Source organism: Triticum urartu, chromosome 4 (genome assembly GCF_003073215.2).
Source record: "Triticum urartu cultivar G1812 chromosome 4, Tu2.1, whole genome shotgun sequence".
Taxonomy (NCBI): domain Eukaryota; kingdom Viridiplantae; phylum Streptophyta; class Magnoliopsida; order Poales; family Poaceae; genus Triticum; species Triticum urartu.
Genome location: NC_053025.1, coordinates 536,314,485 through 536,331,661, shown reverse-complemented (window position 1 = coordinate 536,331,661; position 17,177 = coordinate 536,314,485). Strand labels below are relative to the sequence as shown.

General features: G+C 44.7%; 2 protein-coding genes and 1 long non-coding RNA gene across 3 annotated transcripts; 2 read left to right on the top strand and 1 right to left on the bottom strand.

Annotated features, from left to right (window-relative positions):
* The first annotated feature begins 2,853 nt into the window (after positions 1 to 2,853).
* On the top strand, positions 2,854 to 5,462 carry LOC125552497 (cell division cycle 20.2, cofactor of APC complex-like). The gene is made up of 5 exons (XM_048716074.1): positions 2,854 to 3,313; positions 3,467 to 3,755; positions 3,862 to 4,131; positions 4,224 to 4,814; positions 4,906 to 5,462. The coding sequence occupies exons 2-4, from the start codon at positions 3,504 to 3,506 to the stop codon at positions 4,680 to 4,682; spliced, it is 981 nt and encodes a 326-aa protein (XP_048572031.1). The 5' UTR covers positions 2,854 to 3,313; positions 3,467 to 3,503; the 3' UTR covers positions 4,683 to 4,814; positions 4,906 to 5,462.
* A 1,064-nt stretch (positions 5,463 to 6,526) lies between these two features.
* On the bottom strand, positions 6,527 to 9,329 carry LOC125552496 (L-lactate dehydrogenase A). The gene is made up of 2 exons (XM_048716073.1): positions 8,562 to 9,329; positions 6,527 to 7,170 (listed from the first exon to the last, which is right to left on the bottom strand). The coding sequence occupies exons 1-2, from the start codon at positions 9,189 to 9,191 to the stop codon at positions 6,724 to 6,726; spliced, it is 1,077 nt and encodes a 358-aa protein (XP_048572030.1). The 5' UTR covers positions 9,192 to 9,329; the 3' UTR covers positions 6,527 to 6,723.
* Positions 9,330 to 14,927: 5,598 nt separating this feature from the next.
* On the top strand, positions 14,928 to 15,390 carry LOC125554067. The gene is made up of 2 exons (XR_007304313.1): positions 14,928 to 15,062; positions 15,150 to 15,390. It is a non-coding gene; the product is annotated as an uncharacterized LOC125554067 (long non-coding RNA).
* Positions 15,391 to 17,177: the final 1,787 nt, after the last annotated feature.

The following is a 17,177-nucleotide window of genomic DNA, read 5'->3' as shown; positions in this document are numbered from 1 at the left end:
CTAGCTTGTGTTCCAGTATTTGTGGCACTGAACTGTATCTGTGTCGATTAATATGGATCAGAGGGGGTAACTTGTTTCCATGCTGGATGGGCACGAGTGAACTTCATAGAGTAGGAATGTGCATAAATGATAGCACTTAGATGGACCATCCTCTAAGCATGATTATTCTTTATAGAAAAATAGAATCGACTCTCCAAGAAATAACACATATTATGAGGGTAAGATCTTGATAAGCTCAGGCAATGTCCCCTTGCACTCCAGCTTGGGGGACAAGGTCCAGCAATGAGCTCCAGTGCATCTCACCCGCAAGATGCAGTTCCTCGAGAAGGAACCGACGAAATTCCCCTCTCTTGCTTGTGATCCCTAGCTGACTGCCGACATCTTGTTGAAAGTGCAAACTTTCAGAATTTGGCACATAAGAAAAAAGATATGCGAGTATCGTAGAATTTTAGATGGCAAACTTTCAGAATTCAACATACAGATGCTAGTCTCAGATCGATCGATCCTTTGGCTCGTCCGTGCTGCTAATCTTGCCATCTTTTTTTGGTAGAATCTTCTCCGCGTTTAGGGTCCGCACCTGTTGCTGGCGATCATTTTACCAAGCTGGTTTGATGTACTATTTCTCTGCCTGCGTTACTCAACTTACGGTTTCTTGTTGACTTCCTGGTCGAATTGAATCGCTCTATTTGCCCTAACCTTGTTTGATTCAATACGACTCTTGTTCTTGATGATTCCCGTATATTTTTTCCAAAAAACGGACCTTTTTTTAAAATTTTGGAACAAAATTTGAAAAACAGAAACATTTTCTGAAATTCTGAACAAATTTCTGAAAAAGGCAAACATTTTTTGAATTTGTGAACAATTTTTGAAACGGGAACATTTTTGTAAATCTGAAAATGGTTGAAAAAATGTAACCGTTTTATATATTCATGAACAAAATTTGGAAAAGGGATTTTTTCTGAAAATTTGAACATTTTTCAAAACTCCATTTTTTTTGAAAATATGAACAATTTCGGAATCTTCGAACAAATTTTGAAAAATGGAAAAACATTGAATCCTGAACGTTTTTTGAAAAGGTGAACATATATGAAAATTTCCAGATACATTTTGATAATAAATTTTTTGAATTAGTGCACCGGATTTGAAAACATGAACTTTTTGAAATTCTGATAATCTTTTGGAAAATGCAAACTTTTTCAAAATTACCGAACTCTTTTAGAAAAACGCTAACGTTTTTTCAATTTGTGAACAAGATTCCAAAGTATGAATATTTTGCAATTTTAAAACAATATTTTAAATTTCTGAACTTTTTTAAAAAGGAAAAGAAACATACAAGGAAAAAAATCTGCCATTGGCCCAGAACGCTCTGTGAATAGGAAACCCGACACGATCCCCCTCAAAAAAAAAAAACGATTCGCGTGGGCGTTACGCGGTGCGGGTGGGGAGCTCCTAACCAGCGCTTCAGGCGCTCGCTAGCGACCGCGTAGCGGGCCGGCCTGCCAACCGAGTAAACAAAGCAGACGCGAAGGAAAAAAAAAACCTAAATGGAAACAAGGGTTTGCTGGGATTCGAACCCAGAACCAAATAATTTGTGGTTTGATGCCATTACCACAACACCGGGCTAGCTCTTCAGTACAATCACACAAAAACAGTCCTAGTTAACGTTTTCTTTAGTAAAACCAATATAAATTATTTTGAAAAAAGAAAAGGTAAATTTGAAAACAAGATCATCAATATTTAGAAATTTCATAGATTTATCTAAAAAGTCCATTGATTACAGCATTGATTTTGAAAAAAGTCCTTCCATTTTGAAAAAAAAAGAAAAAGAGTTCATCCATTTTGAAAAAAAAGAAAAAGAGTTCATCGATTTTGAAAAAAAAATCATCGGTTTTTAAAAAGAGTTCATCGGTTTTGAAAAGAGTTCATCGGTTTTGAAGAAAGTTCATCGACTTGGAAAAAACATCGGTTTTAAAAATGAGTTCATCGATTTTGAAAAAAGTTCATCGAATATTTTGAAAAGAGTTCATCAATTTTGAACAAAAGTTCATTAAATTGAAAAAATAGTTCATCGGTTTTGGAAAAAAGTTGACAAACTTCGAAAATAGTTCATGAATTTAAAAAAAGTTCATCGAATTTGAAAAAAATTACTGATTTGAAAAAAGTTCATCGGTTTCTTTTTTCCATAAACTACAAAAAAAGTTCGCAAATTTAAAAAAAGTTCATCGACCTTGAAAAAGGTTCATCAAATTTGAAAATTAGTTCATCGAATTTGACAAAAAGTTCACCAAATTTCAAAAATAGTTCATCGAATTTGAAAAAAAGTTCACCGAAATTCAAAAAAATTCCTGGATTTCAAAAAAAGTTCACCGCGTTTGATTTTTTTATCATATTCCAAAATAAAAGTTCGTTGAATTTGATAAAAGTTCATCTAATATGAAAAAAAATTCATGGAATTGGGAAAAGTTCAGAAATTTGAAGAGAATGTTCACGTATTTAGAAAAAAATGAAAAAAATTATAAACGTAACAAAAACAGTTCTAAGAAAAGCGAAAAAATAAAAGAAAAATAAAAAACCGAACGAAACTCTTCCAGGAAAAACTAAGAAAACGAAAAAGAAACAAGAAACAAGAAAAGAAGTAAAAAACTGATGAGAGACTCAAAAGGCGCGGTGGTTGTGGTGGCTAGCGCAATGTGCATAAGACCAGCAAGTCACGGTTCAATTCCCACTGCGCTCGATAAAGAGGAGGAAAAAAACGAAATGGGCCGGCCCGCGTAGAGAAGGGGGTGTGCGCCCGTTTGCCTTAACACCTAAAACGGGCGCTTAAGGCGCCGTTTAGGAATTGCCGTGCGGGTGCTAGCGAGAGAAAACGACTATTTTTCGCGCCCTTTCTTCTTCGCCTCCTCCCGTACCAGAATTTACTCTTCTGCCGCCAAGCAATCCACATCCACCCGCCCCCCGGTCTCCAGGATCCGCCTCGCGCTCAACGCCCGTTTGGTTGCTGGTCCCCTGTCCCGTTTCTTGAATCTCGTCCGCGCGTGTGCTAGTCTCCAGGATCTCGTTTCTTGAATCGATTTGGCTTACGGTTTCTGGTCGATTTCCCGGTGGAATTTAATCGCTCTGTTTGCTCTAATCCTGTTTTTATCAATACGATTGCTGTTTCTTGCCGTTCTTGATGATGCTGACCGACATGTCATCACCGGAGAGGAGTAGCGGGCGATGTCCGTCACCGTGGCCGCCTCTCCAGGAGGCCGGCTCCAGCCCCTACATGCCGTCGCTATGCTCGCCGTCCGGCAGCCCTGCCGTCAAGCGCTACGTGAGTTCTCTCTCGATCGCGTCCCCCCCCCCCCCCCCCCCCCCCCCCCCCCCCCCCCCCCCCCCCCCCCCCCCCTTTGCCCACGCCCTGTGCGTGGGAGGCCGTTCGACGAAATGCCTGACTGAACGGGTGCTAAACCTTCTTGCTTTCCAGGGCGACAGGTAACAGGTTCATCCCCAACAGGTCAGCGATGCACATGGACATGGCGCACTACCTTCTGACGGAGCCGAGGAAGGACAAGGAGAACGTGGCGACGCCGCCGTCACCGGCCAAGGAGGCGTATCGGAGACTGCTACCCGAGAAGCTGCTCAACAACCGCACCAGGATCCTCGCTTTCCAGAACAGGCCGCCTGAGCCTGCCAACAACTTCCTCGCGGAGCTGCGTGCCGATGCGGCTTCCATCCAGGACAAACCGGCGAGGCAGCGTCGATACATCCCTCAGGTACGGCACTCTTTGCTGTGGTGGTGCTCATTGGTGTTCCAGTTTTAGTGCTGATTGGTCATGATTACTGACTCTATCTATGTACAATGTAAACCTCATGATGAAGTCCCCAGAGAGGATGCTGGATGCGCCAGGCCTCGTTGATGATTACTGCCTTAACCTGCTGGACTGGGGGAGCGCCAATGTGCTGTCGATTGCACTGGGCAACACGGTATACCTTTGGGACGCCTCAAGTGGCTCGACGTCTGAGCTCGTTACCGTTGATGAGGACGATGGCCCTGTCACTAGTGTTAGCTGGGCTCCTGATGGCCGCCACGTTGCTATTGGCCTCGACTCCTCAGCTGTCCAGCTCTGGGATTCCACCTCTAACCGACTGGTAGGTCCTTTTTGGCCTCTCCTGTTGATGCTTTATTTTATTAGCAGCATAATTTTTATGTTTAGTCGCTGATCATTATTTTCATTCTGCAGCGGAGAACGCTGCAAGGTGTGCATGAGTCGAGAGTTGGTTCACTGGCATGGAACAACAACATCCTGACCGCTGGTGATATGGACGGCAAGATTGTGAACAATGATATGAGGATTAGGAACCATGCCGTGCAGACATACCATGGGCACCACCAGGAGGTGTGTGGACTTACGTGGTCAGGATCAGGGAAGAGGTTGGCCAGTGGTGGGAACGACAGCCTCCTCCACATATGGGATGTGTCTATGGCATCGTCTGCACAATCTACAGGTCGCACCCAATGGTTACACAGGCTTGACGACAACTTGGCTGCCGTGAAGGGGCTTGCATGGTGCCCATTTCAGAGCAACCTGCTGGCATCCGGCGGTGGCGTAGGTGACAGATGCATCAAGTTTTGGAACACACACACTGGCGCATGCCTTAACTCTGTTGACACTGGGTCACAAGTGTGTGCACTGCTCTAGAACAAGAATGACAGAGAGCTGTTGAGCTCGCATGGTTTCACGCAGAATCAGCTCGCCCTATGGAAGTACCCGTCGATGGTTAAGATGGCTGAACTCAATGGCCATGCTTACCCTGTCCTCTACATGGCCCAGGTAATCTTTGCTCCCTATGCTTTTTAGCTAAGTTGACACATATTGTGTGCACAGATGGCTAATTATGGTTGTCTTTTGTTGACCTTTGCAGAGCCCTGATTGTTAACATGTATTGTATAAACTCATGTATGTGTACTCTAGTCCGCTCCTGATCTTTAGGATCTGAGCCCTCGCCCAGGCCTGCGTGCCACCTAGTTCGGGCTCCCTTGTAACTTCTTGTATAAATTGTACAGTCCGCATCCAAGGCAATACACAGAGCAAATTCTATCGCCTAACTCTGATGGTTGCACAGTGGCATCTGCTGCGGCAGATGAGGAACTGCGGTTCTGGAACGTCTTTGGGACTTCTGATGCTCCGAAGGCTACAGTCTACAGGGGAACGTTCAATTGTTATAATCACATCCGCTAGAGAGAAGTCGATATTATAACTCTGAACTACCACCAAAGTCTAATATCCAAACCCCCAAACTTCAAAACCGTCCACTTCAGTATGCCCGTAACTTATATTAGTTGCTACTTTTACATTGATCCAGATGAACGTCAAGACCAGTTTGATGTATTATACATAACAGATGTCGGTGATATATAGTATTTTTTGTAATGAACTATGCACCGTCTCGAAAGCATGTGTCGTCCGAGAGAATTCGAACTGTTGCCTCTCAAACTATCTTGTGATGTTTCCTACTGACTCTGGTTTTGCTGTTGACATGTGAGAGGCCTGGAGGTGCTTCTCTTTTGGTTGCCTTCTTTATACAACTTGAAGCTATCATGTTCTGTGACCACTATTTGATCATGTTATTCTTTACAGGAAATACAACTTGCTTCTGCAATGGAACTTGGATATTCCCACCAGAAATCTAGCCTAGCAAAATTGGAGCAAAGCTTTACCTTCAGGTTAGATGTTTTCAGCTTCAAATGTTGGAGGATCTGATCTGATCCTTAGGTTGTATATGTGATCGGCCACCAAACTGGAAAACCGAAGAACTCAGGCTGAGCTGCCTTGAAGAAGTACGGATCTTGGGCTTTGCAGGAACTGAGCATGAGGTCGCTCGTTTGAAACGGTTATTCAGCCGGGCAACACTTCTCAAAAGGATGATGGTAACATTCCATGGCTCCTCCACTGAGAGCGACTTGAACTATGCAGCGTCTCCAAAGCATGTGTCGTCCGAGAGTGTTAAGGATGCGGTTATGCCATCACTAGTCACCAAGCGCGTTAAGGATGAATTCGAGCTGCGTAGGGCTGCCAGAGTGAGCCCAGGTGGCTTGGTGGAGGTGGATGATCTCTGCAGTTTTGGTCCCGGTGGAGGGATGTGTGCACTGTTGCGACATTTCCTATCCTTGTTGATCTCTGTAAAAACTCTGTTATTCCCTCTTGGCTTTGGCCTCTTAATACAAAAGACACAGCTTGTGTGTTCTTGAAAAAGTAATAGTTGTGTATTTTTGCTTTTAGTGATGGCTCAACTTGCAGATTGGGTGCAAAATTAGTATCAATTCTTTCATGCTTCATGTTGCCCTATTTGGAGATGCATATCTGGGTTGGTCTCATCTAATGTGAGATCCTATACTAGTACCTCCCGGAGTATCTATTAGGGTCAATAATCTAAGAGCATCTTCATACCTTGCTGCCTAAACTACAATGAGCCCAATAGATGGTTTATTGGCTTCTGTAGAAGCCTAGATGCTCTACACCATCCAAGATCCATCATCTAGCAATGCTGGCAAACAAGTCGCATTTTATTTCATGAAATTAAGAAGCGTTACATTACTAAATCATCCCTAAGAAAACACTCCAAAATTACACAAGCATTCTTGTGGCCGCAGCAGCAACAGAGCAACATATAGCAGTAGAGTTCTTGTAAACGCTCCAGGATTTTACAGTAAGTAGATGTAGATCAACTGGCGTTCCTCCGTCAGAGGTCGAGGAGCTGGCAGTTCTCCCAGAGCGTCTTGGCGGAGCGGCGGAGCTGCGCGGCCTCGGCCTCGGTGAGGTCCATCTCGGCGACGCCGAGGATGCCGCCGCGGCCAAGGCGGGCGGGCAGGCTGAGGAACACCTCGTGGCCGTCTGAGATGCCATGGAAGCCCGAGGCAAGGACAGAGACAGGGTGCACGCGGCGCTGGTCGCGGAGGAGGGAAGCAGCGAGGCTGGCGACAGAGTAGCCAATGGCCCAAGAGGTGTACCCCTTGAGGCCGATCACCTCGTAGGCGCCGCCCACCACGGCGCGCCGGATCCCCTCCAGCGCCGCCTCGTCGAAGTTCCGGTGGCTGTCGCGCAGCGACTTGAACGCCGGCATCCCGCCCACGCTGATGCTCGACCAGATCGCCACCGAGCTGTCGCCGTGCTCACCCACCATGTATGCCTGCACAGGGACCCGTTATATCTGCTTGGCTAGTTAGGGATCATTTCCAGTAGTCTATTATCAACGAGCATGCATCATTCTCCAACTGTGATAAAAATTCAGTCTTCTCCAACACATTCAATCCAATGTTGATTAATTTTCTCGGAGGGACAGAAACTCATCCCTAGGTTCAGAATTCTCAGATTACACTGGTACTCCCATCACATTACTAGGGAGTTGGGTACCATACATAAGTACTCAAATTCTTTCTGAAAAGAGATATTTATAGCATGATACCGATAGGTAAATATTCTATGTGATATTGATGCATTATAGGTTTATCTCAATTCGGCGTTTTCGTAATCAAATTCAGTAAACACTTGCGAATTGTGTACAAAACAAGACTGAACTTAAAGAATAACACTATACCATATGGTATTTGATTTCGTCATACTATATATATATATATATATATATATATATATATATATACATACACATATATATACATACACACATTAGGAATTAAAAGACGGTTTCTTTGCCTTCAAGTAACATCACATTTTTCAGTTACGTACCATTTCCACCAAAAAAATTGCGTAATGTTCTTAAGTAGATTTCACCTGCAAGTCATCTTTGATACGTACTGTTACTATAAATCAATTTAATGCTATTTTAAGTAAAGTGATGGCAAATGCTGTCATACTGTCCATTTATTTACTTTTGTAGATACCACGATCACCCATGCTGAATAGAAGTTCCATTTAGTAAATCTGTTATCTAGTTTCAAATGTCGATGTAATTACTGTACTGATATGAACAGAGTAGCTATCGATCACCAAACACATGATCTAGGAGTGATTATCCACCTACCAGACAAACTAAGAAAGTCTAGCTTGTTCGGGGGGAAAACAACACGAAAGATTGCACGTCAAAAATCCTCTTTCATGGTTACTAATTCTGTAAAATCAAACATCGATCGATACTGAACCGAACCCAAGTTTACTGAAGTTGTTATCTAGTTTCAAATGTCACAATAATTTCCAACTACCGCACTTACCCAGCCATCCCATAGTTAATTAAACATATGGACAAAGTAGTAGGTATCGATCCACAAAACACATGATCCAAAAGTGATCAACAAGCCTGGCCGTTCGGAAAAATACAATATACGCACTACTGAATGTCGACACTGAGCTATACTAATGGACAGTGTCGCATGGTTAGACCAGTGAAGGAGAGGCACATGCTCCCACGGCGCCACCGCCGCGTGGCATCACCCTACTGACTGATTAGTGAGTACTGACTCCACTGTCCAATCCCGCGACGAGCTAGCTCGATGGAGCTAATGAATAATCAGAGATTCATGGATGGATTGAAGGATGGATTCAGGAGTGAGTTACAAGTATTACCTGCACGTCCTGCGCGTTGACGTCGAGGTGCTCGGCGATGAGGAACCTGAAGCGGGAGGAGTCGAGATTGGTGCCGGAGCCGATGACGCGGCTGGCGGGGAAGCCGGAGAGCCTCCATGCGACGTAGGTGAGCACGTCGACGGGGTTGGAGACGACGAGCAGCAGCGCCTCGGGGGAGTGCTCGGCGACGGGCGGCACGATCTTGCGGTAGAGGGCGACGTTCCGCTGCAGCAGGTTGAGCCTGGTCTCGCCGGGGATCTGCCTGGCCCCCGCCGTGACGATGACGAGGTCGGAGTTCCTGGTGACGGCGGCGTCGGTGCCGGAGACGATGCGGACGCGCGGGAGGAAGGCGGCGGCGTGCTGCAGGTCGAGCGCCTCGCCGCGGAGCTTGTCCGGGAGCGCGTCGACGAGCGCGATCTCGTCGGCCAGGTTCTGGGTGAGGATGGTCTGCGCGATGGCCATGCCCACGTTGCCGGCGCCGATGACGGAGACCTTGGTGAGGCGGCGGTGCGGGGCGGCGGAGGAGGTCGGGGTGGCCGGCGGGCAGCCGTCGGCCACGGGCCGGAAGAAGCCCGACGACGCGCCGCCGGAGTCGAAGCCCAGCTCCGACAGCGACGACGCCTTGTGCATCCTCCTCGACGGGGTGGGGAGGGGATGGGATGGGATGGGATGCTGGTCGGAAGAACAAATGCGGGGCCGGGATTGGGATCGGACGATGAACTTGAACTTGAACTTGTTCTTGGTGGGGAATGGAATGGGAATGGCCAATGAGTTTATAAGCGAATCCTGGGAAAGTGAAACCGCTTATCGGTTACCGGTTTTGACTACTCGTGGTTTGGGACTTCACTTTATCAAGGACAGGAAGAAAAGTACTCCAAACCGGGATTATTTTACTCGGGCAGTTGTGCTGGACAATGCCTACCGGCCGACTTCCGCGTCGGCGTACCGCCTCGCGAGTCGCCACCTCAAGCCCACATCAGGGCATGGCCAATGCTCCAAGCTGGAGTGCTGCCCCGCTGTTCCACGTCGGATGCATGACGAGAGAGAGAAAAAAAGTGCTGCTTGCAGAGGCTAGCGATCTTTTGTAGAGGAGCCTGGTGCTTCAGCCAAAAAGAAGAGAAAAGAAAGAGAGAAGAAGCAAAAGCAAGGAGTAAAGCACCAGAACATGCGCAGCCATTTACCTTATAAAGGATGAAGGGGTTGTTAGTCACGACCAAGCCATCCACGTCGGCTATGAACAGTTAGCAAGCGGGCAGCGAGAGCGAGCGGGCACCGAGAGAAAAAGGGTACACGTCCGCTGCGAGAGAAAATATCTCGTCTCTCTCCCTTCTCATCCGACTCCTCTTCTCCATGCCGCCGCCGCCTCCTCCTCTTCCCCGTCCCTCACGGCCGCCTCGCCCCCTCCGCCTTCAGCACCTCTTCCTTCCCTTCCTCTCCTCCTTTCCTGCCTCCGGTTTCAGGCATGGAGGGATGAACCCGGAGAGCTACAGCCGGTGGATGCCGCGACAAACATGGAGGGGATGGCGAAGGGGAGTTTCGCCGCTACGAGAGAAAATATCTCGTCTCTCTCCCTTCTCATCCGACTCCTCTTCTCCATGCCACCACCGCCTCCTCCTCTTCCCCGTCCCTCACGGCCGCCTCGCCCCCTCCGCCTTCAGCACCTCTTCCTTTCCTTCCTCTCCTACTTCCCTGCCTCCGGTTCCAGGCAGGGAGGGATGAACCCGGAGAGCTGTAGCCGGTGGACGGACAGGGAGGCGATGGCGAAGGGGAGTTTCGGTGAAGCAGACCCGGAGAGCTGCAGCCGGTGGTTGTCGCGACGGACAGGAAGGCGATGGCCAAGGGGAGTTTCGGTGAAGCAGATTTTGATGCGATAATGGTGGAATCTGGTGGGTTGCAGGGCGAGGAGGAGGGAGTAGCCTGGCGCAGATACAGAATATCGGCCTCTCCCCACGACCCGCCTCTCCCACCAGAGCACAACTAGGTTTACTTCTGCCTCCCTTTTGATTGCAATTCCTTGTGTGAGCTCCTCCCTCTAATTCATGTCCTCCTAATTCATTTTTTCAGTCATCTAGGATTTGGATGGGTCTGGGTTCCTACAACGATGGCAGCAGAGGCGACAAAGACCACTTTGCAACCTCGCCTTTCTGGTTTGGTAGCTAAAACCAAGATACTTAGCTTGTTAATGCATTCATTTTTTTGTAGTAAAAACCATGATTCCAGCATCTGTAGAGTATTAGATTTCAGTTGTTTGTTTTAGTTTGTTTTCAGGGTTCAGTAAATTCTGCATCAATATTTAAATTTTTCGTATTAGCCGAGAATGAGCAAGGCTAAGATGAATGATGTTTATAGAAGATAGATACAGTTTTGTCATTCATTCATGATCATATTTGGCCTCTCTTAGTGGTCAGTCTATGGTAAATCTAATAGTTGTTCTTGATAGTGATGCAGGATGTGAGGTACAACTATTGAAGTGACATTAATTTTGGTTTTTGGTTCCTATCCGCAGCCTCTTCTACACTAGGTGAGAAACTGGTTAAAAGAGTAAATTTTATTACTTTCCTAAAAATATCTTCCGAGAAACATGATTATTATGTTAAGTAGTGTTGCTTCGCTATTCCAAAGGCACATGGAAGTTTACATAAAAAGAATCTTAAAGTTGTTTTTTGGATCTTCAGAAAAGGAAAACACTTGACGATCTGGCTCTGTCTCAGGTATATGCTCCCTCGCCCGCAAGATCCGCTCTCTCCCATCTACACATCACGGCAGCACTTCAGCTCCTCTTGTGGATTCTCACCAGATCAGGCCACCTCACTCACCTTCAGGTAAACCTTGAGCGACGACACAGTATGTTTTCGCGAACTAATCTTCTTTAGTCAACCTATCGATCCTTGTTGCGTGTGCTTCTTAATCGACATGTGAACAATTTGTTGATGCAAGATAGTATATGCATGAATCCTGTTCAACTACAACAACCTGAAAGACCTGTTATTCTCAGAAAAATTATCATCTACGGTTGTATGCATATGCCTCTTGATATTTACCAGCTCTCCTTTAAGATTTCCTAACTAGCATACATATCCTAGCTAAAACATAAGAGTTCGAATTTGTACATGTGAACTGCACATTAAGTTACTATAACCATTATTTAACAGCACTGTTGATTATGACTCAGATTTGTAAATAGTCATCCATACCATAGGTATGTACGTTAATGCAGAAGCACTACTATTGAATTAGATATAGTAACTGCGTCATTCTGAACATTTTAGCAAGTTCATGCATTAACCTTAGGGTCCATCGATGAAACAAAGCCAATCATATGAATTGAAGGAGCTACTGAAATAAAATGGAAAGAACAAAGAGAAAATTGAAGGTTATCTATATGAAAATGCAGAGAATGGGATAGGAGAGGTGGTTCTTCCCAACAGGAAAAAGAGTGGAGTATAGTACTGATATCATGCCGTTTCTACTACAATCCCAGTTAGCATAATAATGTGACATGGAAAATCATATTATCGATTCAATTATGATTCAAGCAACATGAACAATTATCCATGAAATTCACTTCTAAACCCTGATTTTATTTAGTTTTAACTTCAGGATAGGCATTTACTGTATTGTAATTGCCAGACTTCCAAAATTCTACTATTACCATTGTTTAACAACACTCCTTTTGTCACGGGAAAATAAATAGATGGATAAACATCTCAAATCATACACTATGAAGCTTCCAACACTTTCTTACAGTGTCTTTCTTGTGTAATCAGTCTGTCGTGATGGACAAAGTTAAGATCCCAACAAAAAGTGCTTCTTGATGCTATGATGCAGCAACTTAACCTTCCAAATTGCAGTTTACTATACATAAAGTGCTTCTTGATGCTATGATACAACTTATGTACCCATCTTCATGGTTGAATTACTTTTCTGCAATTTGTGACACATTTGCTTCAGTTTCCATATGTCTTGCTTCATGCTATCAACATTGTTAATCATTTATCTTTATCTCTCTTTCCCACTACAGCCTACTTGAATGGATATGGTTCCTGAGAGACCATTTCTTATGCATCAGGTCCTGAAGGTGGATGTTGCTTGTTTAGATATCTATGGTTCCAAATTATTCAAAACGGTTCATGTTATACTGGATGCTATTTTATTGAGAGTGGCTTTGAACAATATGGCATGAACTCCTCATTTTTGTTAAGATAAAGGACAAATCCACAACAATGGTGATGGAGATCTATTTTAGCAAACTCCTCATTTTGGTTCTAAAGTTGTTTTCCCTTTTCAGTGAAGGAGCTGGTTTGGCGGCATCAGTTGAACTTAGTCAAATTAGGTGTGTTGTGTATGTACGTTGGAGCTGAAAATGTAACATTAGCTCTAGAACTGGTTGCCTATACTGAAGAAATACATGTTGGTATTTTCATCCCACTTTTGTACAATTTATGTTATTTTGATATTCAATAGGGTATTTGGTCTGTTATATTCAACTTCATTTCTCTTCACATTATTGCCACGACAGGTACATATATAGACTGAGGCTTGTGTCTCCTGGGTGCATTTCCTATAAAATTAGCTCTCATCACCATAACAAAGGTATGCTGTCCATTCTTATCTTTTTTTCCAATGGCATTATGCGTATAACCTCTGATGAAATGGACAAATGAATATGTGTAGTTGATATAAATCATCTTGATGCATAATAGAAGAGTTGCTGGGTTTGGACATGAGCATGATCAATTATTGTGGCCTTGCTGTTTCTTGGAAGATAGTGTACAAAAATCTTATGGGTTTACGACTATCTCAGTTCATAGTGGTGTGAGCTTTGTAGGAGTGGGATATCATATACAGTATGATAGATATGGAAGACAACAAGCAAAAATTCAATTATGAGGTGATGGTTGCGCTGATCAGTACAACGTTGTCCCGAATTTTCTTTCGATTCTGTTTCTTCTTGGTTTGCATATGATCGGTTGTTTCAATCTTTTTGTTCTGCTTGCAGTCCACCAACAGGATTGTTGATGCCCGCAGGAGGGGGACATCGCAGTAGATCGGCTGAAGTGGGAGGCTGAGAGAAATGGGAAACAACGGATTCTATCACATAGTAGATGCCTAAGATGTCACTGATGCGCTATTGAGGTACATTCTGATAACTACAGTTCTATTGGACAACACTAGCCTCTATAGTAACATATATGGTCTGAGATTTTTCTAGGATCATTCCTCCCAGGTGATTACAAACCTGGTCATAATGTAGCATAAGCTAAATCAAATCCATATTTTCTTCGTTCCATGCAAGGCCACCAGTTAGTTATAAGTACTTCCAAATAGTGATCACTCAATCTTCTGTAGCATGTATATACTGATGGTAGTTTCTTCCACTGAATATGCGAACCTAGAGAAGACTCACTATGAAGGTCTCTTGACAAGTAAAGTTTTACTTGCTATTAAAACGGCCGAAGCAGAGTATGCAGATCTTCAGTAGCTTCGACAGATTTTTGTTGAACTATGATTGTTTTTGTATGATTCTTCTCTAAGAGAAAATTGTGTTTTGTTGTAGTTACAGTCAGTGGGGGCCTGGAAATTCACATCACCAAAAGATTTGTAGAATTTAATAAGAGAACAGTTTCTTAATAAGTAAATAAGACACAAATACAGTGTGTAACATTCTGATGAATGAACCTGCTGCAAGAGGCAATAAAAGTGACGATGCTTGATTTTGTTAATTGTCAGGATGAAATATAAAGTAGTAAGATAAGTGTGAGCGTTCACCTAATTTGTTTTGTACCTATTAAATGGCCAGTTGGCGACGTACTGTCAACTTGGTACATTCAACGTGCGTGTTCAGGTTTTAGGATGAAATTTAATCCAAGATCATTACTTCATGTTTTCCTACGTATTATGTTGGCATCTTTGACTTTGATATGTTCATTGCTCTCTATTGAGCCTGCTTTTGACCCAAGTACATTGCCGTGCAGTTGTGTGAAAAAGCATTGGGCTTGTGGTGAAAGAAGTTCCAGAGAAATATTGGCCTTTTGAAGCAACAAATGACATGGCTGTACATACAAGTTTCTTTCTTGGATGTCTATCATCTGTTTTTCTGCTAGCTTCAATTTCTCTTTCTGGTCAGTTAAAGCGGTTAGTCTTGATAGGTCCACCACTTATATAGTTTTGAAGGTTCAATGAGCATATGGTAAAGAAAGGTATCAATGGATTCACCAACGTACTCCCTCCGTTCGGAAATACTTATCTTAGAAATGAATGTATCTATAACTAAAACAAGTCTAGATACAACCATTTCTAGGACAAGTATTTCCGAACGGAGGGAGTAGATTACAAGAGTAAAGGTTTATCTAATGAGGCCTTGTCGCGGCGCTGCAAGTGTTGCCCCCTCCTCCCCAAGGGCAAGGTGAAGGAAGGTGCATGTGTGGTTCTTCTACAGCTCGCAGCGAGGATTGCTGTGTCCAACCTGCACAAGAATGCCAAGAAGTCCTTCTCGGAGACGTAAGCCACAGCGCATTTTCTGCCATGATTTCCTTCGGTTGGATTTCGTGGATTTAGGTGTTGAAAAATTATGGGCTATGGATGCAGGATTAAGGACATGTACCTGCACTACAACGATAGATCTGGGCTGCTTCTTTGTGGCTTCCAAACTTGAAATGTTAGTTTGGAAGTTAGTTTAGTTTTTTTGTTGTGGATTCACAGCTTCTCACATGTACCGTCCTCTTAGACCTTTAGATTTCCAAAGAAACTAAATGAAGATATGGTGGTATGGTCTCAATAGTACAACTTAAAGCCTTCCATGCTTTATATTTTCTCTGAAATTTGCTCTTGAAGAATCATGTATCTATGTTGGATCCGGTGAGAAGAGGCGGCTTTCAAGTAGAGGATGCAGGAGTGTTGGCCACATTTGATTTTCGACTTGGGTGTCTAAATATTCTTATAATACTTGGTTTCCTCTCGGCCTTTGCGCCATTGGCGCAACGAGTCATCTAGTTGGTTTAAAGGAAGAATATGATGATAAAGAGAGAGAGAGAGTACAAGATGGACCACGTTGGTTATTGGAACTGGTGCTTCATATATTTACTCTGACGTGGATACTGGGGCAGCAACATGGTGCTACCCCCATTGTACATGCCCTTAGCCGTCTCCTTCATGACGTGGCCCCGGCCGTTCCTCTAAGCCCGGGGAGGGCCAATGCATAGCCCCAGGGTGATGCCTCATATGTCATGATCGGATAATAGAAAAAGTAGATTTGGATGGGGAAGCGAAATCCTTTTTAGGAAACGAGTGCTTGAAAGAAAAAGTGTTATCCGATGCATAAAGTTGAAAAGGTTGAAGTAAAGAGTATGGATGCATGTGTAATGAAAGTCACTTTTTATTTTTTGATGAGGCACACTAATAGTAGCTTGCATGGGAGAGAACCAATCAACATAGATGCTTCAAATTACTTTTTGGCATGAGGCATCTGTATCCATATGCCACCATTGTACATGTCCTAAACCCGGGGAGGGCCGGTTCTTTGTCACACCCTAGCTAGTTCATGCATTAAAGTGCTTGCATCATGTTTAAATTATCAAAAACTTGGAAATGGGGATGACAGAATCCCCGACACCCCCTCTGAAACCAACTAGGGTTTACTAAAAATATTTTCAATGAACCTGAAATGTCCTTTTAAAATGTTCATCATCTTTGCCTTGGTCCTAAACCTCTGACAAAAATGGTGTACAATTTTATAGGTCATCCTAAGGTCACTGGATTAAATCTTTAGTTATTTGAATTTGGGCATTTAAATACTAATAAATATTTTAAATGCTCAAATAATCCTAAACTAAAATGTTTCATGTTGGATTTATTCCAAACAGGGGCCATGAGAAGTTTGGTGATTTTTGAAAGTACCTAGCTATTTTTAGAAATGCCACAAACTTGCATAAATAAAACAAAACAGAATTAAATAAAAAAGAGAGAACTTACCTGGCCGCAACCCACCTCCCGGCCCACCTGGCGGCCCAACACTGTGCTGGCCCATGCCAGCCAGCTACTTCTTCTTCGTCAGGCAGGCAGGAGGGACACCACGACGCCGCCGAGCTCGCCATGGCGCCAGCTGCTTGCCGCTTGCCCCTGATCGCGTTGGACGGCCTCCATGTCGCCCGCTCGACCGCCTGGACACCTCACTCTCCCCCTGCTCCTCTCTCTCACCCTCTCCTCACCATGGCTGACGCTGTCGCGCCCGCGCCATCGTGAAACCCGCGTCCACCGTCGTCCCCGCACCGCGCTGCTGTGTCCACGAGCTCCGCCTTCGTCTGCTTAGTCGAGCTAGCCGAGCCCCGAGCGCTCACACGCTCCAGTCCGTCTTCTTCGACCTCGTCTTCACCGAACGCCGCCGGAGATCCCATTCGCCGTCACCGCCGCACCAGTTCGTCCCCGACCTCACCGTCTGCCTCATTGTGACCGCCATAAGCCAAGCTACCTCCTCCTCTCCGTTTGCCTTCTCCAGCACCACAACGAACGCACCAAGCTCGACCACACCCGCCGTCGTGGCCACAGCCACGATGGCTCGAAACCGAGCACGTTATCGTCTTCACTGCACTCGCAGGAGCCCGTAGCACCACTTGATAC

Coding starts and splice junctions, on each gene's coding strand:
- LOC125552497 (XM_048716074.1), top strand. CDS start 3,504: ATGCACATGGACATGGCGCACTACCTTCTGACGGAGCCGAGGAAGGAC. Junction 3,756..3,861: donor AGCGTCGATACATCCCTCAG/GTACGGCACTCT, acceptor CTCATGATGAAG/TCCCCAGAGAGGATGCTGGA. Junction 4,132..4,223: donor ATTCCACCTCTAACCGACTG/GTAGGTCCTTTT, acceptor TTCATTCTGCAG/CGGAGAACGCTGCAAGGTGT.
- LOC125552496 (XM_048716073.1), bottom strand. CDS start 9,191: ATGCACAAGGCGTCGTCGCTGTCGGAGCTGGGCTTCGACTCCGGCGGC. Junction 7,171..8,561: donor TCAACGCGCAGGACGTGCAG/GTAATACTTGTA, acceptor GTCCCTGTGCAG/GCATACATGGTGGGTGAGCA.